The sequence below is a fragment of the Zootoca vivipara genome, chromosome 5, assembly GCF_965207765.1.
Source record: "Zootoca vivipara chromosome 5, rZooViv2.hap1.1, whole genome shotgun sequence".
NCBI lineage: Eukaryota > Metazoa > Chordata > Lepidosauria > Squamata > Lacertidae > Zootoca > Zootoca vivipara.
In genome coordinates, this window is record NC_142588.1 from 17,421,721 (window position 1) to 17,446,492 (window position 24,772).

A 24,772-nucleotide genomic window follows, 5' to 3' on the forward strand; every position below is an offset into this window, starting at 1 on the left:
ATACTGAAATGTTAAAATCAGAAATGAACTATTATGGGAAAACGTATTCTTAATTGTCTGCATAAGTCTGACAGAAGGTGTGTTGGGGGGGTGGGTGGGAATTAGCAGGCAAGTTGAAACAGAATATGCCTGCTGAATCTCTGTTGGCAGAGACTGTGCTGATGACATTAATGGCTCTGATTCTTATTGCTGTCAGATGAGCCTTGCCAACTTGGGGAATGACCAACTATCTTCCTGCAGTGATTGAGCTGGGATATAGGGGTTCAGGTGGTCCCTGTGGTATGCTGGAACTAAGCTGTTCAGGGCTTTGTAAATTAATACAGGCACTTTGAACCTGGCTCAGTAGTAGTTGGGCCACCAGTGCAGATGTTTGTAACAATGGAGCCACATGTTCTCAGCCAGAAGCCCCTTCTCCACCACCAGCAGTCTGACTGCTGCATTCTGCACCAGCTGGAGCTCCCAAACCAGGTTCAAGGGCAGACCCCCCACATTGCAGTAATCTAGCCTTGAGGTCGCTAATGCGTGGACTACTATAATGAACACACAACTTAGATCTTTCAGTTAATAAAACCATTCACAAAATTGGTTCCCATGTCCAAGGGTCACCTGCCTACCCTGGATGGGGTTGCACCCTCTCCGAAGGAGCAAATTTGCAGCTTGTATGTGCTTCTGAATCCATCTTTGTCACTGGAAGCCAGGTAGCTTCAGTGACTAGAAGCACCTTTTACTAACTGCAGTGGTTACAACAACTATGACCATTTGTTTGGCTGCCATAGATCATGCATTGGTTAATTCAAGTTTGGATTACTGGAGTACAATGCTATGTGGGACTTAACTCACACTTGTTCTGGAATCTGAAATTGGTGCAGAATGCTGCAGCATGATTTCCCAGAGACCTGCGCGATCAAATATGGACTTAAAGGACTCAGACCTCCGACAGCTAGTCACCTTCTAGTCACTGATGCAGAGAAGAACATTGCTTCATGCCCTCTGTATGAGCTTCCAAAGACATCTGGTTGACTGCTGTTGAAAACCGTGCGGCACTAATTGTGTTTCCATGCTCAGATGCAACAAGTTTATATCAAATGACCGCTTCAGCATGTTGCCATCTATAACACAGATTTGATTCTGTTCAGGCTTCCCTGGACTGATAGTTTTGTGACTTGACCTTAAATATCTCTGAAAATCCTAATAAGCCATACTCAACATGTAGTGAACACTGAGATAGAACCACCAGCAATCTTCCGGTTACATACTGCCCATTCAGCAAGCATTTCTCCATTTTCCAAAGCACAGTGATAAAGATCTTTGCCCCCCTCCTTTTTTTGAATGTCAGATCTTGCAGTTCAACTGAACAGGATGATGGTTCAAGTCTGTCAAGACTGATTATGCCAATCTCAAAGATCCCCAATCTTGACTCCGAGGTGGGAAGAGTACCTCCCTGGTCACTTACTTGAATGAAGACTTGGATGATTGATGCATCAAATTAAGAAAATCAATGGAATGTTCATTTACAAAAATTTAATCAGTTAGCATAGTTCTCAATGCAGTCTTGTTTGGCTCAACATAAAAGGCAAATGCCTGATTAATAGTGACAGCAAATGAGCTAACAAGTGTGGTGAAATGCACTTGGATCAGACATGCTGGAAAAGATGATCAAGAAGTAAAATAGTTTCTCCTTCAATATCTTTTGGATTCTGCCTTTTCTCTCCATTGTTCACCAAAAACATTTCAATTATTTGGAGTAGTGGGTTGGATATTTCACATGTGGTAGTTGTCATGTGGTTTGAATTGCTTATTACTGCTCAGCTCCTGGGCTACCAGAACTTGACCTGGTGATAAGGCTGATAGACCGCCTTAAGCTAATCAGGCCTGGCTCTGTAAGCTGCTTTGATCACTTGGGAACCGGCTGTAAACTGCTCCAAGCTCCTCAGAGGAAGAGTGGACTATCAATTAAACAAATGCCATCCATTTAGCAGGTATATATATACATATATAAGAGAGACTTGATTGATGTGTGGGAGGGTGCATGCCTGCTGCAAACTCCCTCTTCACACAATGTTACTACATAAAGTGTGTAGCTGCTGCTAAAACGCAGTTGACTGTAGATCCATGTGGGAGCAATTTATTGATGAGCAGCTCTTGCACAGCAGGAGGAAACTTTATCTACCCTGACTGCATGGGTGCCAAGGCTGGCCCTACCATTAGGTAGATTAGAACAAGGTGGATGTCTCGGGGAGGGGGCAGATGGTGCAGGGCAGGGGGCAGCATTTCAGAGGACAGAACTGTGTGTGCTGCATTGGCTGCCTGGTGCTTTGTAGCTGTTCAGTCACCAATAGCAAAGTAAACTTCAACTGCTAGTTCATTTGGCTTCTGAACAGGGAATTGAGGGACATCTTGACATTTCACTTCACAGCAAAACCTCTTAGACTGGTCCTGTTGGGGACCATTAAAGGAAATTGAAATAGCACATAAAATTATCTGCTACCATGAACTGTAGTGGATTTGCCTCTGTGATAATTTTGATGGTGGGGAAGGAGTTCAGTATATGGTTATATTAAATTACACAATAGAGTCCAGCCATTGGGTCTGTTTTGTCCAGTATTGGCATCTCTGACTAGAACAGGTTCTTGTGGGTCATAGGCAATTGTCTTTTCAAATCATCTCACAAGAAAGCCTTTTAATTGGAAATGGTGGGTCAACTGGGTTATTTTTCTTTAAAACACTATGTCTTAATCTGTGCAGAATGGGTGGTCCTCTCTCTCTCTCTCTCTCTCTCTCTCTCTCTCTCTCTCTCTCTCTCTCTCTCTCTCTCTCTCTCTCTCTCTCTCTCTCTTTCTCTCTCTCTCTCCCCCCCCCCCCCGGCTGTCAGACAAAATGGTAGGGAATAGAAAGAGACTCCTGTAGGTGACAAGTTGGAAATTATGTGTTTGCTCAGCCATGGTATAACAAGCCTGGAAGGCACAATTGACTGCAGCAAGCAGAAATATTTCCAAGCCATTGATCCAGGCTCCACACACCATGCAGGAAACCCAGACTGCAGCTTGTCAGAGGCAGTTAGCAGTGCATTTCGTAAAGCTGCCTCCTTGAGGATCTGTTCTTGGACCTTGCTCAGCAGGGGGCCTTGATTTCTAAAGATGAGTACCAGTGTTTGGAAACAGGTTTGCTTCATCAGTTCATATGTTGTTTCACAGTTCCTCTAGTTACATGATGATTGGATCTTCCATGCAGTCCTTAATTTCTTATGAGTAGAAATGTAAGGCCTTTCTGTAATAATCCATTTACAACAGACAAGTTGTGCAGGAGAAAGAAGGAAAGCAGTTGCACACATAGATGTTATTCATCTTGAAGTATCATCAGTTCCAAAAGCCACAGCAATGTGTTCAAACTGCTTCTTGCCTGTTCATCTCCAAATCTAAAACTTCCTTTTCACTAGCTAACATTTGAACTTGATTTTTAATTTTTTTTGCTCCACCCTCATTCTTGTAGGTAGATATGGCCTGCATTCCAGCCATAACAAAGGGGCACAACCATAACACAGGTTGGGACACAATCCTAACTACTGTGTCACATCAGCTCAAGGGTTTCCACTTCTGTAATGGGCCTTCTCCTCCTCTCCCACACCCAAGCACACTCCCACACCCTTCCCAAATCTGCTCCAGGGGAACCCCTAGAACAGATTTAGAGCATGTGCCGTGAAAATCATTGCACTGGCCAGGGCCGTCTTAAGCGCCCCTGGCGCCATGGAGCGACGGATCCCTCCGGCGCCCCCCGCCCCGTTTCCCAACGCGGTGGGCGGGTGGACGCAGCGCGGCTGCCATAGGCGCTGCTGCGCGGCGGGCGGGCGGGCAGGCACAGAGCAGTTGCCGTGGGCGCAGCTGCGTGGTGAACTGGCAGACCGGAGGGCCGGCGCTGTGGTGCCCTGCGCCACCCAGCCTGGCCGTAGGGCCGGCCCTGGCACTGGCAAAACGGTTTCCTTAGCTTTACATTGGATTCCACCTACAGTCCTTGTTAGCTGTGATCTTTGCAACACTGGAAAGCGTTTTGGTTTGCAGAAAAGAAAGCATAATTACCTTATTTTTCCCTCCATAAGATGCACTTTCCCCCTCCTAAAAAGGCTAAAAAGGAAGGGCAAGTGTCTCTGCGTCTTATGGAGTGAAGGCACTGGACGGCAGTGGGATCCCTCAGCTGCCACTGCAATCGCAAGAGGAGGGATGCCTCTGTCGCCGGAGCCATGTGCAGCATTTAAGTGGCTCTTGCTCCTCTGGCTTTACAGTGAGCCGGGAGCCGGGAGATGGGAGCCCCTTCCGTCCCTCCTCCTGGCTCGCTGAAAAGCGAGAGCTGCTTACACGCTCTGCACGGCTCTTGCTAGCAGCCTCCCCTTTCCCCTGAAGCCCCAGGAAGGTTTGGGAGTGGCGGGCAGGCTGTTTGCCATTGCCCCATGCTCCTGCGCTGCTCTTTGGGGGTGGGGTGGATCACGCCACTCTGCCGGCAGCCTCCCCTTTCCCCTGAAGCCCCGGGAAGGTTTGGGAGTGGTGGGCAGGCTGTTCGCTGTCGCCCCGTGCTCAGAATTTTTCTTCTTCTTGTTTTCCTGCTCTAAAAACTAGGTGTGTCTTACAGTCGGGTGCATCTTATGGAGTGAAAAATGGTAGGTTGAGCATTGAGTTACCAGCAGGCAGCATTTTACTCACCATTAACCCTCTGTTTTGTTAGGTAGTCAGTATCAAGATCTAAAAAGTCATAAGATTCTCTCAGACTCTGCTCCTCACCCGACAGGTTCCACACCCTCCCTCTGCCCATGATCTGCTGTATCACAATAGACTCCATTTTCAGCTATGGCTCTACCTTTCCTGACTTGACCTAAAACTACTAAGGGGGGCAGTATTCCTGAAACTGAAAGCTGGCCACCATAGTTGAACATGGCATTGCCTTGTTCATTAACTAAAATTTCAGTTAGCATTATTTCTTATGCCCGATGAAGGGAATGATAGAAATTGAAGATGGGCCATGTCCATGCAAGATTTAACTCTTAATGGCCAACTCTGAACCGCTCTTCTTATTTACATCTCCTCCTCTGTGTTCTTGCCCTTTGTTCTTGGGGGCAAGTGTTCTTGTCAATTGACAAGTGTTCTTGTCAATCTCAAAGGCTTGACAAAGGCAGCGCACATGACTCATGTCACCTTGAATTTGTCTTTGGATATGCGGTATGTCTAGTGTTCATACACAGCATAATCTAGAATGGCTTTTTTAACAGGTCTGATTCTTTCTGGGTGCCACTTAACATTAGCAGTGGTGCAGTTAGCCTTGCAAACCTTTCAGCTTGGGCACCTATTTTGTGATATTCCTGTTACTCAGCATTTAGGAAACCAAAGTGAATGTTTAATTCCACTAAATAACACAGTTCCACAGGGACGCGGGTGGCGCTGTGGATTAAACCCCAGAGCCTAGGGCTTGCTGATCAGAATGTCGGTGGTTCGGATCCCCGCGACGGGGTGAGCTCACATTGCTCAGTCCCTGCTCCTGCCAACCTAGCAGCTCGAAAGCACGCAGTGCAAGTAGATAAATAGGTACCGCTCTGGCAGGAAGGTAAATGGCATTTCCGTGCACTGCTCTGGTTCACCAGAAACAGCTTAGTCATGCTGGCCACATGACCCAGAAGCTGTCTGAGGACAAATGCCGGCTTCCTCGGCCAGTAAAGCGAGATGAGCACCGCAACCCCAGAGTTGTCTGCGACTGGACCTAACGGTCAGGGGTCCCTTTACCTTTTAACACAGTTCCACAGAGCGAACTCCATTTAGTGAGGGGTATTACTGCCTTGTGTTTTATTCCGCATGTGATTATTCTTTAGAGTCACCTATATTTCCACCCAACTCATTAGTTCCACACATCAAATGGCTACTGTTATAAACATGCAGATCCCTTTGCTTAACAAAACAGGATAAACTATTTGGTCAGTGTTGGAAACATGGCTGAAATTGCTCTTGAGTTTTTTTAATAAAAAAAAGTAACCATAACCAATGCTTTTAAAATAGGCGGAGTTTCACAATTTAATCGTGCATGTATCCAAATGCAGTTCTTGAAATTTTTGCTCCCCTTAACAAAATATGAAAAGGTGCCTCTGGTTTTATAGAGCACCTAAGTGAAATTCAGCTTCATGTGTGCTGGGTAACACTTTATTTGCAAAGAGGTCAGAGCCAACATTGTCTCTTCCTCACACAGCCAGCCAGATTGTGCCTTTGCAATGAATTATGGGTCCGCCATCAGCTATCTGATCTTGCCCTTGCAGACTAGATGGCACTAATGAACATTGCCATGACACAAAATCAAACCTAATTTCATTTTGTGAGGGACAGCTGTGACTTTTGCTGTAAAAATGATCCTATTGTGGTTTGGTCTGTGCACACTGCAGTGATGGATAGATGCATGTAATGTTAAGAGATGTTGCCATCACTTGTCAGTACAAGCCTACGTGAAATAAGCCCATTTTTAAAAAGGCATTAAAAGAAGCTTGTCATTTTTCTAAGGCTCAAGGCAGGAAGAAACATTTCCTTATGCTAGTGCTGTATAACAATTGCAGACTTAAAATATGAATGTAAGGCAAGGATGGGGAGCCTCCATCCCATAATTTCTCTGAGCCTCTATCCTGCCCTGAGGACTATCTCCAGGGCTGCTCCTTCTCTCCTAGGTTGGCCAGTTGAACATCCCCCCCCCCCCCCCGGAGAACATGCATCATCAAAAAAGAAAGGGCCAAAGAGAACAGGGATTTATCATTTGCATAAGATTTGCATATGTTAATTTACATATAGATGTAGATGTAGAAATAATACTGCAATTTAAACAGGAATATAGTAAATCTTGCCAGGGTGGGGAACAAGACTGTGGGCAGGTGAGCTGCTTACAGTGCAGGTGCTAAGACGAGCAACTTCAAGACTCTCTCTTCTTATCATTCTTTTAAACTACACTTGGACTGGACAACCCTTCAAACAGAGGACTCTCAGTCTGCCTTCTCTCCAGGCCAGTCTTGCTTCATCAGACCACTCATCTCACCGGATCTGCTCTGCACTCTCCTTAAGTGCTTTTGCCTGGCTGGAATGTGTCATCTTTAGTGTGTTAGAGCTTTTTGAGCAGGAAATACCAATGTGGTGCCCTCCAGATGTTTTCACCTACAACTCCCATCAGCCCCAGTCATAATGGCCAATGGTCAGGGATGATGGGAATTGTAGTCCAGAAGGGGGTCTACGTTGGCTGCACCTGTATCAGAGAACCACACACACACGCACACACACGTTCCATGCCCTTTGGCATTGGTGACACACAAAAAATATTTACTGGGGGTATTGGCAAGTTCTTTTTTCTCACGTTATCCTGTTATTCAGTTTCTGAATATACCATAATCTAATATTATCAACTAAACAGAGGATCTCTCAAGGTCAGGCATGCATATGGAGGAGCTTTTATTTAAGTGGAATTACTGCAATGTAGTCTTCAAAGTATTGTGAGATAGTTCGATATATTGCCCCCTTTTTAAGACAGTCAATGTGCAGTACAGGATCACATGTCTCAGCTAAGCCACTTTTTGTCCAGTGAATAACATTTGTGAAACTGGATAACTTGTGTGTCAATGTACATTATCCAGTTTTGCATGTGTTATTTGTTGCACACATGATTTTTCTTTATTTCTTGGACACAAGCAATGATTGCTGCAGTAAGCACTGATCAACACATCTTAATGTGGTTGTGTATTTTACACCTTAAATTCTGCGCTTTTAACTGCAGCATGAGGGCTTTTATTATGCATGTTTTTTTGGCTCTTTTCTGTTTTCCTCATTGTAAGCCTTTTCAAGGACCACATTGGTTGAAAAGCAGCTTTGCAATAAATAAAATAATGTTTCAGCATTTTTTAATCTACTTTTCTCTGCAGGAGGAATGGGAGGTGAAATTTGCCATTGCAGATTTGTGCAGTTTCTGATCTGTAAACTAGATCAGAGAGGGGTATAATCTGGGAACACCAATTCTTCCCCATCCTACCCAAGCTTCCAGAATTTCAAACATATTTCAGGATCCAATCATGTTTGGACCCCACACCCAGATTTGCAATATGACTACATTTCTAACTCATTCTCTCTCTCTCTCTCTCTTCCCCCCCCCTCTGCTATATATATATATATATGCTGCTTTTATTTTCATGCTAGTAACATATCATTTCTTCACTCATCTTTCCACCTAAATTGCAGTGCTCTGTTTTGCTGATTAAAAGCACAGAAACTGAACAAATATAGATTTTGGTGATCTTTAACTAAATCAGTTTTAAATGAGTTTGAGGTGGGCCTGTGCACATTTGAACACACCACAGTAATATATCTAATCCTGAGATTCTTCCCAACCTTTTATTACAGGAACAACCCACAAAAGATTTTCAAGGACAGTGGCTCAGTGGTAGCACACCCGTGATATTTGAGTGCTAGTAAAAAGCAATTTCCCTGCAAATAGGGTTGCCTTGCCACCTCCATTTACTTACCACTGTGCCTTCAACAGGAATCAGGTGTTCAGAAAATAAGCACAGGCAAAATTATACGTGAAATCTCCCCCCCTTTTGAATTACCAATATTAACACAAAACATGCTACCTTTAGTCAGGGTTTGCAAGCAAGCTTCTGGCTCTCGTTGCAATGTCTGTTTTGAAGCTAGCAGTGATTGTCTTCCACATTGGTGCTGGCACAGTTCATCACCAAGAGAAAGAGGAGGAAGCAGTGAGTGAGCCTGCAGAGCACATTCAAATGCTTAACCCCATGGTCAAGGGATAACAATATTATATCTGCACCAGGCCTTTGTTTGGAAAGTCCATAAAAAGTAGTGGACTAACCCTAACTCCCAGCTGAGAGCAGTGGGACTGAACAGAGCATCAGAGCCATTGCCGTGTCTGAAGTCTGGTCATTTATGCCAGCCAGAGCAGAAGGAAGAGTGGGTTAGGACTGCTCTGTAAAGGAACTAATTTTCATTTCTGATTATAACCATGCATGAAAGTAGACTATTTTGCCATTGGTTTTTTCAGCTGTTCATTATTGGCTGGTGGGGAAACTATCAAAAACATTTTCTAATTACATAGAAAATCTCTCTATTTCCATCTCCTCCTGCCTCCCACTGCCCTGATGTTTGATTTCAAAGCATCTCCATTCTTGTGTTACAACATGAAACCCGAAGCATTCATTAAACCACCTCAAAGCTGATTTAACCACAAATCCATTACACTTTAAGGCAGTTGATACAGCTTGTAAAAGTCCTGAATTTCCCACACACTACAGATTAAACGTTTGGAACTATGCAAATACTAATACTAATACTAATATGTGTTATACTAATATGCAATACGGAAACTGTTAGCTGTTTGTGATAAAATAGATGCCTTACCCAAGACTTGAAGATAAATCTTTACATGTCAGGTTGGCAACAGTTGAACAACAAGTATTATTCACATGAATACAATGTGCTTTTCTCTCTTGAGCCCAAGAGAGGGTTTAGTCTTTGTTTGTTTTCAAAACTCCTTCATAACAGTGCATAAGTACTGGTAATCCATAGCTTGCTTCATTCTCACAAAAATCCTCCAGACAGGGTCTGCTTGAAGTCACCACACTTCCACACTCAGTCAAAGAATCATCTAACAGAACAATCAGCCAACTGCCAACTGCCACCTCCTTTCCCCAATACCATTTATTCTTTGGGAAACACATTTACAATACTGTACAAATACTAACAGAAACACCTGCTAGATGAGTCATTTATTGACACCCAGGGTTAACAAAAGAAAATTTCATGTTTCAGCCTAGTTACTGAGTCTATGTCCATGCGTGCAGGATTAAAGCAGGAATGGGAACTTATAGTCATCCAGATATTGCTGGACTCAAATTCTTATATTATATTATACTGGCTGGGATTGCTGTACCCTATGGAGGGTCACAGGTTCCTGTAGTAAAGTATATGATTCAAAGAGACGCAGCTGTTAGGCCACAATGCTGCACATGGCTGATGGGCGAACTTTGGTTAGTGGGTCTCATATTGTATAAGACTTCTCTGGTGGCAGAACTGCAGTCTCAGCTTAAATGTTCCTTTCCAATACAGGGGGTGGAGGGGAACTTGACAGGTATAGTATAAAATTCTGTGCTTCTCTCCCTGCTTCTTCTTCTTCTTTTTAATTAAAAAGGAGTAATGTCCCCCTTGGTATGAGGGACAGGGAGGCACCGCAAAATGGGGACTTCCACATGTTAACATTCTCTCTCACCTCAAACCAAGCCAAGCCAAACCAAACCAAACCGGAGCAGCAAATCATTTCTTTTTCTCCCCGCACCCTGGATCTGACTCGCTGCTCCTACAGCTGCTTTGAATTATGACGCACTGTCACATTTATAGGGTGATTTCATCAATTGATTTATTTAATTAATTTAGCGTTTTTAACACCGCACAGAGGGTATGTGACAGAGTGTGGCATTAGCAATTTCCTTCAGCAATAGATTTATTTGAGTTTTGTCTGCCAAGATTTATTTGAAAAAAAATACCGAAGGCGGCTTTCTGGCCTTGCTGTTAGTTGTGGTGCAAACACCAACAGCTTGGTGTTGAAAAAGAAGACAACCAGGCCAAATGCTCCTGAGGCTTAGAGGCAACAAAGCTACTGTAGTGGAGACTTAGCTTCCTTCCTTACCATCTTGTTGTGGATATAGGACTATAGGGAGCCTTTGGGATAAAGATGGCCAGGTCTCCATTTCTCATGAACGGGCCAGTAAAGGGCTTCATTTGAGCCATGGCTTAATTCTAGAATGTGTCTTCAATAATAAGGTCCAAGAAAGAGCAAGTAACACTGGCTGACAGCTCATTTAAATAGCTTGCAGTAGGGATTCATGTGAATCAGGCCTTGGCATCTATTTCTGAAGGCAGATTTGTCTCAGGGTCCAGCAGTTGCTGGCCATTATAGCAAAGTTTTATGTTGAGAACTTAGTGTTGGCATGAGGTTGGAACACAACTGCCTCATCCAAGATGATGGTTAAAAATATTAATATTGTCTTCTGTCAAGCTATCATTTGTCTCTCCTTGACCAATCTCTCCAATCAAAATGTACAAAATAATGTTACTATAAGGCTCTCTGGCATCCTTGAGGTTCTTTGACTCAGGCTGATCTAATTTCTGGAAAGGGCTTTGTTTTAGGAAATCTCATACAATAAAATAAAAACAATCACACTTTCAAATCATGGTCTTCTATTCAGTTCAGCGCCTCTCTCTTTGCTCTGCAATGCATCTTTTGATTAGTTAATCAATGGAAACACTTAGAACTTGGCACACAATCCATTCCTCCCTCTTCCTTTGCCTTCCCTTCCCTCTCTTTTCTGTTTTCCCTGAGTTAGATATGTTATCACTTGGCTATTGACCTGTTCTCTTTTCCTTCTTATTAAGGGGATTATCTCTGCCATCCTAACCAAATGTACACAAAATGAAGGATTCATCCCCATCAATAAAAATCTCTGGTAAGTGCTTTCAAACCCACCTTATAAGTCACGGCAAAATTTCCTCATTGTTTGCATCATGCCAAGTATCAGATGAAAGATGTCAGATACCAGACACCACTCGGTTTGCCCTATTAAGATGCTTCCATTGTATTTCCCCCGCCTTCATTGGGTTTATGTTTTCCCCTGGTGTGATGTGGGCTATATTACAAGTGCTGGTGCTCATCAGCTGATCTCCTGTCATTGAACAATGACTCACTGCTTAAAGATTGGCTCCATTGGAAAGCATTGCTTCGGCGGTTGATCTGCATTGGCTCATTCCCACATGCAAGGCTTCATTTGCTGCTACAGGCAACAGCTGATGAACATGCATGTATGAGCCACACATTCCAAATGCATGTAACAGGTCCCAAGTTGAACTCCTGGCATCACTACAGGAAGGGCTTCTATCTGCAACCATGGAAAGCTACTGCCTGGCCTTGCTCATGTCCAAAAGTCAGGCATTTATGAGAAAGTAAAGGAACAAACTTTACTTAATGATGCAGACTCCATGGCTAGCAAAGAGTAGATTCTAGTCTGAGTCCTCTTGCAAGGCAGAGGAGTAGCAGCAATAAATATTGTCTGACCCAGGGTTGTGGGTTTGAGCCCTGCATTGGGCAAAAGATTCATGAATTGCAGGGGGGTGGACTAGATGAAACTGGTGGTCCCTTCCAGCCTCACTTGGTACAGTATAAAGGCAGCTTCCTGTAAGCCTGACAGCTGCTGTTCCTCTGGCGAAAAGCTGCTTCAAGGGGGTATTTAGAGTGGTACATGGGAGTCTGTTTAACCCTTTTCCCTATCTGTCACTTCTCCACTACAGAGCCCCCTCCCAAAGGGAAAAGCAGGTGCCAGGCATTTGTTAACTTGCAATTCTGCTACCAACTACTGTCTTCATATTTACTGATAGCCATCTGGTTGTGGCATCCATTCAACTGCTAATAATACGTGGTTAGAGCTGGTTCTCACTGGGGAAGGTGGGGATAGGATCACAAATGTGCTATATATTCACACAATCCACCATGACAATGTAGGCAGACATTGTACTCATTACCAGGAAACACAGGCTGGCAGCAAGTACCATTCTGCTGCCAGCAATTCAGGAAGCTGGCCTAGAGCTCAGATAGTAGAATCAGAGCATTCTCTTTTCTAGTGGGTTAGACTGAAAATTTATGGTACAGCGACAATCCTCTCATGAAAATCCATATAATAATATTTATCTTAAAAACCAATGCTGTAGTGTGACTTGATACCGTAGCTCTCAAATGCTTTGGTCCCCCCCCCCTTTCCTTTTAAATAAGCGCAAGGGAATTGTAGCAAAGACACAGCCGCCTGTCTTTCATGTTTTCTAGAAAGCCTGAGAATATGCAGTGACTCCTAATGGAGAGTTAACTAGTTTTGAACACCTATAGGGGTTCAAATGAGTCTGGCCATTATCTCCAGCCCTTTTTATGGTGCTTATCAGAGAGGATGAAACACTTGGATGAAGCACTTGACGGTTTTAAAGGGAAAGTGAAAAATCAATAGCTACTTACAGCTCTTGCAGTATGCAAATGAACAGCCTAGTTGGCTGGGTCTAAGGAAGGGCATGGGGAAAAAATATCATGTAGGACAATGGACTTTTGAGCCAAGAGGAAAAATATGCTGCAGCAAGTAAACGTATAGCTTTACTGAAGTCAAACTGCTAAATCCCCTTGCTGTTTTTTTTTACTACAATGGCAGCAAAATTAAGAGATTTAATGAAACCTGCACAGAAATTGACATAACATGACCTAACTATAAAAAATATTTAATGTGATGAATGAGAGTTTTCAGTTTCTGAGGATATCCTGGGGTAGATAATGGCAAAGGACTGTTCTTGTTAAAGTGATGTAGCCTAGTGACTAACACACATAGCCCATGTATGCTTGCTTGGGAGTAAGGCCCACTGAGAATCAGGCATGCCTAACCTAGTTGCATCTGTCTCAAGGAGTGATGATTGCCGTTCATGCATTCTTTGCATGTGTTGCTGTATTCCAGTGCAGGAGCATTACAAATTGTTTGGGGCAGATTCAACAAAATAGCTGCACTAGGGGGAGCCAGTGCTACGAGTCCTGCCAGTGCCACAGGGCTTTCACCCCTCTAAATCAGCTCAGGGGGTTTGGGATAATCCCCAGAACAGCACACAAAATGCTTGCACTGATGGAACAATTGTATTAACACAACATTGAATTCCACACTCAGTGTCCCTCAATATTCTGTGGCTAAAGCTACAAGACTGGTTAAGATAGAGCTGCTAACAATGGTGTTATCTCTCACAGTTGCTTTTGGATTATGAGAGTGGGCTCATTAGCTCATGGCTAGAGAAAGGGAGCAATTTTATTTCATTAATTGACTAACTGAATGAATTTCTAGGCTGCCTTTCAACCAGTCTATAACACAGATAAAATTAAGAGCAATTCAAATGGGACCATGATAACCCCTTTTCCTGTGTCCTCTCTGTTCCATAGCGCATGGCCTTTCTGGTTGTTTTCTGTGTTTGCTAGGTCTTTGTCCTTTGTCACCACCCTGAGCTGCTTCTCATTTGTCCTGCTGGGAATCATGTTCTATGTTATCGATGTGAAAAATTGGTGGGGAGGTCAACCTTTCATTTTTCCAGGTAAGATATTGCAACTGTGGCCTATCGAAAGCTCATACCAATGACAAACTTAGTTGGTCTCTAAGGTGCTACTGGAAGGAATTTTTTTATTTGATTGGGGCAGTAACACCAAGGTAAGTTTCTAACAGTAGCCCTGTGCAGACATTCAATCTACATTGAAAATGACATGGGGTAGGGGGTCAGGGTCACACCCACTGGTCCTGCCCCATCATTGTCCCTAGCCTCCATGCATGGAAGAGTCTGTCCCTACAGAGACCTGTCCACATACACTGCTGACATGCAATCTGTGCTTTGTAAAAATGGAGGTTACAGATCTGCACATAAAGAGCTTATGAGTTTCGACAAGTCCCAGCTCCCTTGCATATATACAGGTCTGCACAGGATTATTGAGGAACCTTTTTCAGTTAGAGTAGCCAAAAAGGACAAAATCCTACTTCCCTCCTCTGCTTCTGACAGCAAGTGAAATATTTTTCTTTCCCCCCCTCTTATTTTCCAGAGCCTTTCCTGGCTACTGATGTAGCTTTGGCTTTTGACTACAGCAGTGTAGTCTCTGTTTTGATTGTGGCTATTGTGCATTTCAACGTTTTATTGAGAATCTATTTTATAGATTGTTTTTATGTGGTTGTGGGTTCGCTTTTGTTCTTAACTATTAGATTTTAATAGCTTGTTGAAAGTTGCTTTGCCTGCTTTTTGTAGAAGGGCAGAAAAATGACTAATGAATGAATTAATACTAATGAAGCCTGGTGGTGATACACATAGACACCCCGCAAACCCTTGCCTGAGAATTGCACAATGTCAATTCCAAAAGACATGAAAAGGCTGCTCTGTGATTCATTTAAGTGCTTATTGACATTAACAAGTGATGCTACTTTGAGAGTGCAGTGACTGTACCTGGTGGAAGCCAAGGATAAATCATTCTGTATTTTGCTCAGTCTTAAGACTTCCTCTGGAGCCGCTTGGCAATCTCTACTTAATTATGTGTTTGTTCAGGAATACAGACTAGTAATTTATGAAGCTGTTATGCCAAATGGCTTATGTCTATCATAGGTCATAACTCAAGTCTCTAAGCAGCTAGACTTTTGCTCTCAGCAGTCCCTCTAATGCTGCTTAACTATACATTGCTGATCTCATGCTGGACAATGCAAGTTAGATTCAAGTTATCCCAGTCAATTTCTCACTGCAAATACCCTCATTAGAGTGTAGGCTGCAGTTGCCCCTGATAGCTGTCCTTTGTAAAACATTGTCTCTGTATTATTTCCATCTTCCTTTTATAAAACTTTTATAAAATGTCGTTAATGTGAATGGTCAGAGTTGCAATCTTTCAGGTTACAGCCCTCTGTCATGTAGCGTCTCTAGAATCTAGATCCTAAGGACTTGTCAACACCAGAATTTAATGTCCATCTCAGATTTCCGCGGTGCCCTGTGTGATGCCAAAGTTTGGTACTCCCCCACCTCTCACATTCCATTCTAAATCATATTTAAAACTGTTTTCTTAATAAATAAATAAAATCTGCCACTTTTGCAATTGTTATTGACTGTGGTTGCAATGGTTTTGTTTCTTGTAAGCTGTCTAAAGGGCCCAATAAGGTCAAAAGGCAGGTTTAGAAATTTTAAGACCCATAAAATAAAATATCATCTGACCTGCCTGGTGGAAGTAGAAGAATAAAGTGGCTCTGTCACATGATCATGTTGAAGGTGGCAAAATGAATCACCGCTAGCATCCTCACCCTTAAACTTTGGGTAAGGCAAAAAGGCCAATTACTATAACAATTCACACCCTACAAGGAAATGTATGGGCAAAATAACTAGCCATCCTTCAGAATTGCAGTGCAGTGATTTTTAATATACAGATTGTCACACAAAGGTTATGCAAGCTACTCCACAGTGTTATATCTTAAACTATGTTTCTTCCTATGAATTTACAGGGATGAATTCAATTCTCATCTACGTTGCAAGCTCCCTCCTGAGCACATACTTCCCTTTCAATTGGGAAATGAAGTTTCCGAACTCCCACGCCGAACCCTTGTTTCAGGCTCTACTAGGCACTTCACTTTGGGTATTAGTTGCTTATCTCCTCTATAGGAAGAAGTTCTTTTTAAAAATATGATGGTGTGGGATTCAGGAACGTAATTTCCTCCCTGCCCCCAGCTCTTGTAATGCAATTATGATAACTGACAATCTCAAAACCTGAATCCTACACAGGATATGGTGCTGCTGCGACTCCATGTCTCTTCTCCATCTCTTCTTGCAACATGTGACATAAAAAAATGTGTGATGCAACAGCACCATCCCTGCATCACAATAATATGAGGCTGGAGTGGGGAGATGCCAGTCACAATGCCATTACATCTCACTTTGTTTAAACATTACAAGGTAAAGAGGCAGAATATAGAGAGAGCAGCAGCTCTTTGTCTCGTATAGCATCTGGCTCACTCCCAAATCAGTCCCAGGAATCCAGTCTCAGCACCAAGCAGCAAGACAGGTAAGGAAGTATTCTGCCAAAACAGCTTCTCATGGACACCCATTGGAATTGACACTGAATCCATTCCAAAGATCAGGGATAGGGAACTTGTGGCCCTGCAGGTGTTACTAAATTCCAACTCCCATCAGTCCCAGCCAACATATCAAAAGGTCAAGGATGATAGGAGATGTAGATCAACATCCAGAGTGTTGCCCACACGATGCAAAATGTTCTATTGGAGCTGACCCCAAATATAAACAATGGTATGAACTTCTATCATCAACCAAATACGTACTGAAGTTTAGATTGTTTCGCTGATTCTTTGTGTATTTGTTTCCTTTTATCATATGTGTGTCTCAAAGGTACAAAATAAATAAACAAGCAGCTTAAATGGTTGATTCAAGATGTTGTTTCCCTCATTCACGGATGTACTTTAAAAGCCATATAGTTGCACATTTGCATTTAGCAAATCTCAAGTTGTGTGAAACTTGAGGACATACTTCCCTAGGAAATAGGGTTAGTGTAAGGACAGCATGTTGTTACCTCACTCTTCATAAAAGTGAGGACTTTTCCTTTATGTTGTTGTTGCAGTATCAACCAGACTGCAGACGTCTGATATCTGCTACCTTTAGGGCGCTATGCTTATGATAACTTTATGTTAATACAGCTTGGGGCTATAGTATCCCCCCACAAGTGTTCTAGTGGTGTTACATTTACTAGTCCAGTGTATCTGGTACTTGAGGCAGAAATCTTTATTCTCCTTGCTACAATCCTACGTCAGCAGCCTACTCCTCTGACCAGAAAACAGAAGCTAATAAACTGTTTTTATTCATTGGTTACCCAAATCTATCACTGCCTAAAACTGATTCCCCTACCCAGGAAGCCACCATTTTTCTCCACCCAGTATTATTATTATTATTATTATTATTATTATTATTATTATTATTATTATAATATTAATTTTCTATACCACCCTTTCTCCAAAGATCACAGGGCTGTTTACAATATAAAAACAAAACTGCATACCATAATAACAAACCAAAACAATAACACCCCCCCCACATACAGTTTAAAAGACCATAGGTTGTTTAAATACCCAAAGGCCTGGAGAAGAGGAATGTTTTTGTCTGGCACCAAAAGATACGCAACAAATGCATCAGATGAGCCCTTCTGGGCAGAGTATTCTACATGCAGGGAGCCACTGCAGAAAAGGCCCGCTGTCATGTTGCCGCCCTCCGGTCCTCTCCCATCACTTGACGTGCTACAGTTCTTTCTATGGTTGAAGGCAGGGCCTTGTTTTTATTTTGCTCTTCAGTTAAGCATGCTAGCATCACATCACTGCACTGATCTGCAGCATTGGTGAGAACCTCATTGCGCTGTCCTTCAACCAGTGCTGAAACTGCAGGATCTTAAGTGCCTCGCATAGGTCAAGGTTATGGCACTCCATGGGATTAATTTAATTTTAAAATTTTCAGCCATCTATATTTAATATGAGCTAGGCAAAATAGTGAGTCACTTTGTTTCAACATTGTAAGGCCTCCAGAATGTTGCCACTAACTAAGACTGCAGGGAAATGCTAATATATTTCAAAATAAGGAATTTTCTCTCAGCAGACCTGTTAAGTTATATCTTAATATTGTCTTGGGGTGGGCATTAATAACAAAGATAATTAAATGTTATTTTTTTAAAAAAAGAAATTTATGTGCTTATACTAGTGTTTTTCAAGCTATCCAGGAATATTTCCATACAAACCTCTCTAACTCAAAACCCCCTGGATATCACTGTATATTGTAGAGGAGTTGGTGGGATGTTATGGAGCAGATATTTGGCCTTGCCTGATGAGCCTCAAATGACATGAACAGAGAATAAGCTAGTGTGATCTGAGAGTGTACCCTATGCCAAATGTTGTTCATGGCTGCAGATTGCAGGGGGGAAATTAGTAGTTACAAGTGAGTTGTATGTCTGTCGTTACTGATCTTCAGCCTACCTGATAAGCTTCCAAGGAATACCAGGATTCCCTGAAACACCATTGGAAGACCACTGGGTTATACCTGTACAGAAGCTCATTTTTGTGGAAGTTCTTAGCCAGCTTGGCCCCATTACCACGCACAAGGGCTTGGAAGTACCCGATCCTGCTGTGGCCTTAACATTGTGAATGGGATCCTCCCCTAGCCCCTTGTGCTGTTTACTGGAGGATGACTAGGAGAACATCACCTACAGGAACGAAGGCTGCAGCAGAGTCTTTGGCCCTGGGTGACTCTTACATGTACATTGTAATGAACACACAATGGAGGAGAACTCCCATGATTAATCTGCCCACTGGACTTCTTAAACAGGATCCTAAAGAAGGAATTGTATGTCAAGTATTACTTTTTCAATTAATGGAAAACTCCTCTTGTTATTTTTCAAATAAGGGCTTTACCTTTTTATATTCAAATTTATACTGGGTTTCTTTTTTATTTGGAGTTCTCAGAGTAAAGGAATACTCAGCGTTGTAGCTCCAAATCCCAAGAATCGGCGAGTAGCCAATTTCTGTTTGTATTCCAAAGTCATATGAAGAGTACACTCTGGCAACCCAGCCTGGAAGAGGCAATAATGTGAATATGACAGCTAGGCAACATTTGGTTGGCGATATTACAGAAGAAGTGTATAAGTGCCTCTGAAGAGGAAATCAGCCGGACTTGACTGCAAGTAAGTGAGATATCAATAATGTTTCCTAAACCCTCCAGTTGCTGCTGTATGGAAGTTTTTGTTTGTTTGTTTAAATTTATATACCACTTAATTGTAACAAAGCCATCAAAATGGTTTACAAAATTGGGATCCTAAATCGTATTTTTGTATTTTTTTAACTCAGTAAGAGCAAAGGACAGTGAATGGAATATTTCAAAAACAGCTGGCTAATGCTATAAGGATTCCCTGTACTTCTAACATTTTTTTTTCTTTTTTCCTAACATATCAAAACAGTCAAATCAAGGGAAACTTTTTTTGAGGCAATCTTGTAAAATACTGATTGGGGAGAATTAATAGTGAAAGGGAAAATTATTTCTGAGGATCTGGCTTGGAAATGCATTATTTGTGGGGTAGGGGTGTCAGAGGAGAATCTGGCAGGGAAATTAAACTGCAAAAAAGAGAAGCTGTTTCCTGTATGTTTGGGTGATAATTGTGTTTGACCGCTGCAACAAAAGTACACCAAATTCATCTTAGTCCAATAGCAGCGATCCAGATACTTCTGAAAACTCGCAAGCAGCGCAGGAAGGTATGCCATTGCCAGATACTACAAATGTATTTCAATTCTTAATGTGTTGGCTTGCTCTGCAAAATCCTAGCAATCTCTCTCTCAGGGGTGGGGAATCTGTGAGACACCAGAGGTTGTTGGACTCCAACTCCAGTATGGTCAGTGATTAGGAATTGGAGTCTAAGAACATATCAGTGGTGTCACAGATTTCTGTTTGAAAACAATATTTCTGTTTGAAAACAACAACTGATATTGTGATGCCCCTTATGTTACCCACTTATGAAAGACCAGTAATACACAATCCCCACTCTCTGTAACAGATTATGCCACCTTCACTTAGCCCTATGATTCTGCATACAATTCAGATTTTAATCTGAATGATATGTTCCCTTTTAATTGCAGGGAAGAAGCAATCAAGGGCTGAAAACTAAACATTGATCATTCATAGCATGAAACTGGCACTTATAAGCATATTCTGCCTGATTTGCCATTAACTTGCTGCAGTGGTCTGCTTTTTCTGCAACTGTTGGCCTGTGAATGGCCATTGAGTTGTTCAGTTCCTGCACTTTGCTGGCCAGACAAGCCATTGATAAAAAGGGACGTCGTGGTTTTGAATTGCAGACAGACCAATCAATCAGGGGACAAAGGATGAAGGCAAGTTATTAAAATTCAAACTGCATCTCAGCTTCCTGTAGAATTTTAAAAATTATTATTACAGCTAACTTCATCAGCAGTCAGAATAGACATGAACTTGCTGACAACTGACATTTAAAAATTTCTTTTTGTGATTTACTTCTTATTTTTCTGTGTCATTATCTTTGCCTGAACACTGGGCCAATATGTGTGACAGGAGGTTAAAAGTCCCATGTCCCTTCATACTTTGTTGAAATAAAGTTTAAAATAAATTAAAATTCATTAGATTTTTGCAAAGCATCAGAGCAGATTTTTGGCAACACAATGTTTTTAAATTGCACAACCTGGGGAGAATCTAATATAGACTTGTATAAAAAGTTTGTGTGTTTGACCAATGATCAGGGGCAGATATCTTATCTGGTTGCCACTAGCCTCCTAAAGTGGGAAGCGGCTGTGCTGGATAAAAGACATTAAGACATTAAATGTGTTTTCTGGAGTCTGTTTCTCCATAGACCCACAGCTGAGGTCAATGCAGAGCAGAAATTTTCCATCCCCTGGAGCAGCTTGCCATGAACTTGATTATATGACCATATAATGGTGTATCAGATGTATCTGTAGGTGTTGGATTAATATGCAAATACTGGAAGATTATTCGGTCCTATTTGCAGAGCTTGCTCATTTTACAGTGTTTTTTTAAAAGTCTTTTTATTTTAACAGTTCACAGTTTAGAGGTGGGGAAACCGTAAAGGCTATTCCATCTCCCTTTTACAGGCTGAGGCCAGAAAAACACAGTAAAATATTAGAGACACAAATGACAAAGGTAGGAATGAAACCATAAGCCAGTCTTCCCATCACACTCTCAGGGTGCTCATGATTCTGGGTGGGGAGGTGGCAGAGGGAGAGGCTTCTCTTAGGAAAGGCAGCTGTTGACGGATCCAGATTTGGGGGCTGGGCAAAGTGCCTGGTGAGTTTACAGGGTGACAGGTGACAGTGGTAGTATGGGCATATGCAGTAGCGCTGAAAGGAAAGTTGGGTGACTAGCAAGCGAAAGAGGGAGCCAACATTTTCATCTCTCCTCGTTGCTCTAAATGTAGTGTCACAGTGGATTAATGGTGAATTTAAGAGTGGTTTTCAAGCTCCATTCCAGGCAACCCCTGGCAGGGTGAGACATTAGGGCATAGATGCGAACTTCCTGGCTGCCCTGCTGCCCAAGCACCAACAAAATTCTTCATGAAGGGACTGGACACCTGCAAATTTCAGTGTCATACATGCTGTAGGGCACCCACAGTCGCGGGGCCAAGTTGACACTCCTGCATTAGTGTCCTCAGTCCTCATCTGACATGCTCAGTACTACACCACAGTGGTCTGTACGAGTTGTGTATTCATAGGTTCGACATAGATATATTTGGCTGAATGGACAAAGGCTGGGAATAGGGTTTGTCACCATGATCACAACCCTCTCCTCTGTGTATCCTGCTCATCATCTAGACAAGGCTTGGATCTTTAATCAAGGACCACATTTCCTCATGGTCAACCAGGGGCCACATGCCTGTGGTGGGTGGGGCCAGAGGCGAAAGGGGACGGGGCAATGGGTATGACTCCTATAATTGCATGGTAGGTTATATATTCCAGCCAAGCACAAGTTTCTGTAAACCCAATTACATTTTCCAAGAGGCATCATCACTGTTCAGTAACACATTTCAGCCACACAGAAACACTCTGGGAAGGTTATGGAGCAGGGCTGGCATGGAAAGTGGGCAAGAGAGAAGGTACAGCCTAGGGAGAGTCCAAAGACCTGATCATAGCTGCCAAGTTATCCCTTTTTTAAAGGGATTTTCCCTTATGCTGAATAGGCTTCCTCGCGAGAAAAGGGAAAACTTGGCAGCTATGGACCTGATGCTCCCCACCCCTGGACAAGGGTATTGGAACGGGAATAAACAAATCGCTTAGCTTCCTATAAAGACAGCCAACTCTAAGCAGTCAAAATGGTGGTCTTACCAAGTTTCAGCAGGGAGCTTCCAAACCGAACACACAAATGCAAAGGCCTCACTCTTCTATGTTTTGCATAGGTGGACTAGGAGAGAGATGTAGAGACAGGTTGAGGGCTGAGGCACAAAACTGGCTGCATCCATTGGATTTGGCGGAGAGGCTCCAGGTGGAAAGAGGACTGTGGCCAACTTCCCATGGACTTAATAGTTGGTGAGTTTCAATGGTTTCTATTTTTGCTCAGTGCACATATTCATTTATGATGATGCCCCACCTTGATTGATGCAGAACAAAAAGCATAGTTTCAAATTCAGCAGCAGGAGGCTGATTATCTTCCAAAACTGTCGTAACGAAAGGAAGACAATGACTGCTTAACTGAGCAATTGCTTTTCACTGGACCCTTAGAAATCTTTGACATCCACCTCCTTATGCCATAATGAGTGTGTTAAGTCTTTAAGGTATCAGAAGATTACTTTTCAGTAAAAAAAAAAAAGACTAACAAAGTTGCCCTTATGGAACTTATTTGGAGATTATCAGGGAAAGGAACCAATAGGAGAGTTACAGTACTTAAAAGTTGCCTTGGGCACCTCTGAAATTAAGTTGCTAACTTTTGCCATATTTATGTATTTATTACATTAATATCCAGCTTTTCTTTCCATCCTAGCACTCAAGGGAGCATACACTGAGTTTCCCAGACCAGTCCCAGACTTGCTTTGCTTTAGCAAGATGGCTGCATGCGGTTTTTACCCTAGCTGATGAGAAAATATTTTACTATTTTGCCGCACTACATATACTGGTTGGTCATTGATTGACAAGAGAACAGTTTGAATAAATATTTAAACTGCAATTACAATTATACCAAGACTGCACCCCTGTGCAGTGTGTAAGCCCTGTTGAACTCAGATTTATTTTCTAGGTAAACATGAATAGCAGACGTGGGGAACCTTATTTTTCTTCCGGAGGGAAGGGTGGGTAGAGGGCAGCTTGCCTTCAGGAAGTGCTGCCCAACACTTCCATTCCACTTGGTCTCCCAAGGAAAGGCAGGATCGTGTGCTGAACCCCTCAGGTTGCATTCTACTGTTGCTTAGGATGCTGCTGTGTGTATTTTTTTTATTGTACTCCTAGCCAAACTGACCACGCCAAACCTCAGTCTCACATGAAAGCATATGCCGTCTTGTGAAATCCTAAAAAGTGTCTTTGCAGTCAAAACCAAGTGCAAATTCTCACTCCATTGGGTAATATTCTGTTGAAACAGAATATGTTTTCCGTTAATATATAGGAACCCTCAAACCATGCATCGTTTATTCTACCTAATGTGCTTCTTTCAAATTCAAATAACACAGAAGCATTTGTTGGAAGCACCCAAGTGTGCTTTCCTTGTCCTCGTATATAAAAGTGCAAATGTTAACCATGAATTTTAAAAAGGTCACTGCAGTTGGTCAATCAGTATAAATTGGATGTAGCTTGTGGGCAGAAATGAATCTAGTCAAGCACTTAGGTCTATTGTTTCCTTGTCTCTTCCATAAGCTCTTCTTAGACTGAGCTTTTCATCTTCCTGCTTAAAGGTCCAGTTTGTAGGAATATGGGAAGCTACCTTATACTGAGTCATTGGTCCATTTCGTTCAGCATTGCCTTTCCAGAGCTTCAGACAGGACTCTTTCCCAGCCTTCCTTTGAGATGCTGGGGACTGAACTGGGGACAAAGTCGATGCCCTGCCATTAAGTTATGGCCTTTCCCCAATAGATCCTATGGTGGGGCACCACTGAGACTTGCTAGGAGGCCCTTATTCCCCCTGCAGAGCTACAATTCTCAGATTGGTTTAACAATCATCCCTCATTCAGGGGAGCTCTGGGAACTATAGCTCTGGGAGCAGAATCAGGCTATCCTAACAACTCTGCACAACTCGGTTACTTGCTTCCTTGGGCACAGGTGAGCATTTTGCTTTCATTCTACATTTCAGTAAATGTTGAACTCTCCTCTGTACCCAGCAATGCCAGGAGCAGACTGGTAAAACCACTGGGCTTGAACAGGGGGCTGGGGGGGGGGGAGTATAACGTGTGCCTGGAGCCAACACCTTTTAAAAACATTTATCATCTTGTATCATGTTAAAAATCTACGCTTGTCTGTGCTCACCAATCCCTACTTCAAGCAGAATAATAACAATACAAAATTGATGGTCCTTAGAGCAAAACTTATTCTTTCTGTCCTGGATTCCCCTCCACTTTTCCCCCATGTGCATTTATCAATCATGGAACTTTTTATTATTATTGTCAGTATAGATCTTGTCCTCTGTAA

At 42.6% G+C, this 24,772-nt stretch overlaps 1 protein-coding gene across 3 annotated transcripts in view; it reads left to right on the plus strand.

Annotated features, from left to right (window-relative positions):
- LOC118096362 (heparan-alpha-glucosaminide N-acetyltransferase-like) overlaps positions 1-17,021 on the plus strand; it is a 171,909-nt gene extending 154,888 nt beyond the window's left edge. For all 3 annotated transcript variants that reach the window (XM_035138109.3, XM_035138106.3, XM_035138110.3), the window contains 3 exons: positions 11,439-11,509; positions 14,050-14,162; positions 16,088-17,021. In XM_035138109.3, coding sequence (XP_034994000.2) covers positions 11,439-11,509; positions 14,050-14,162; positions 16,088-16,269 — 366 coding nt within the window. In that variant the 3' untranslated portion in view covers positions 16,270-17,021. The remainder of the gene's footprint in view (positions 1-11,438; positions 11,510-14,049; positions 14,163-16,087) is intronic.
- Positions 17,022-24,772: the final 7,751 nt, after the last annotated feature.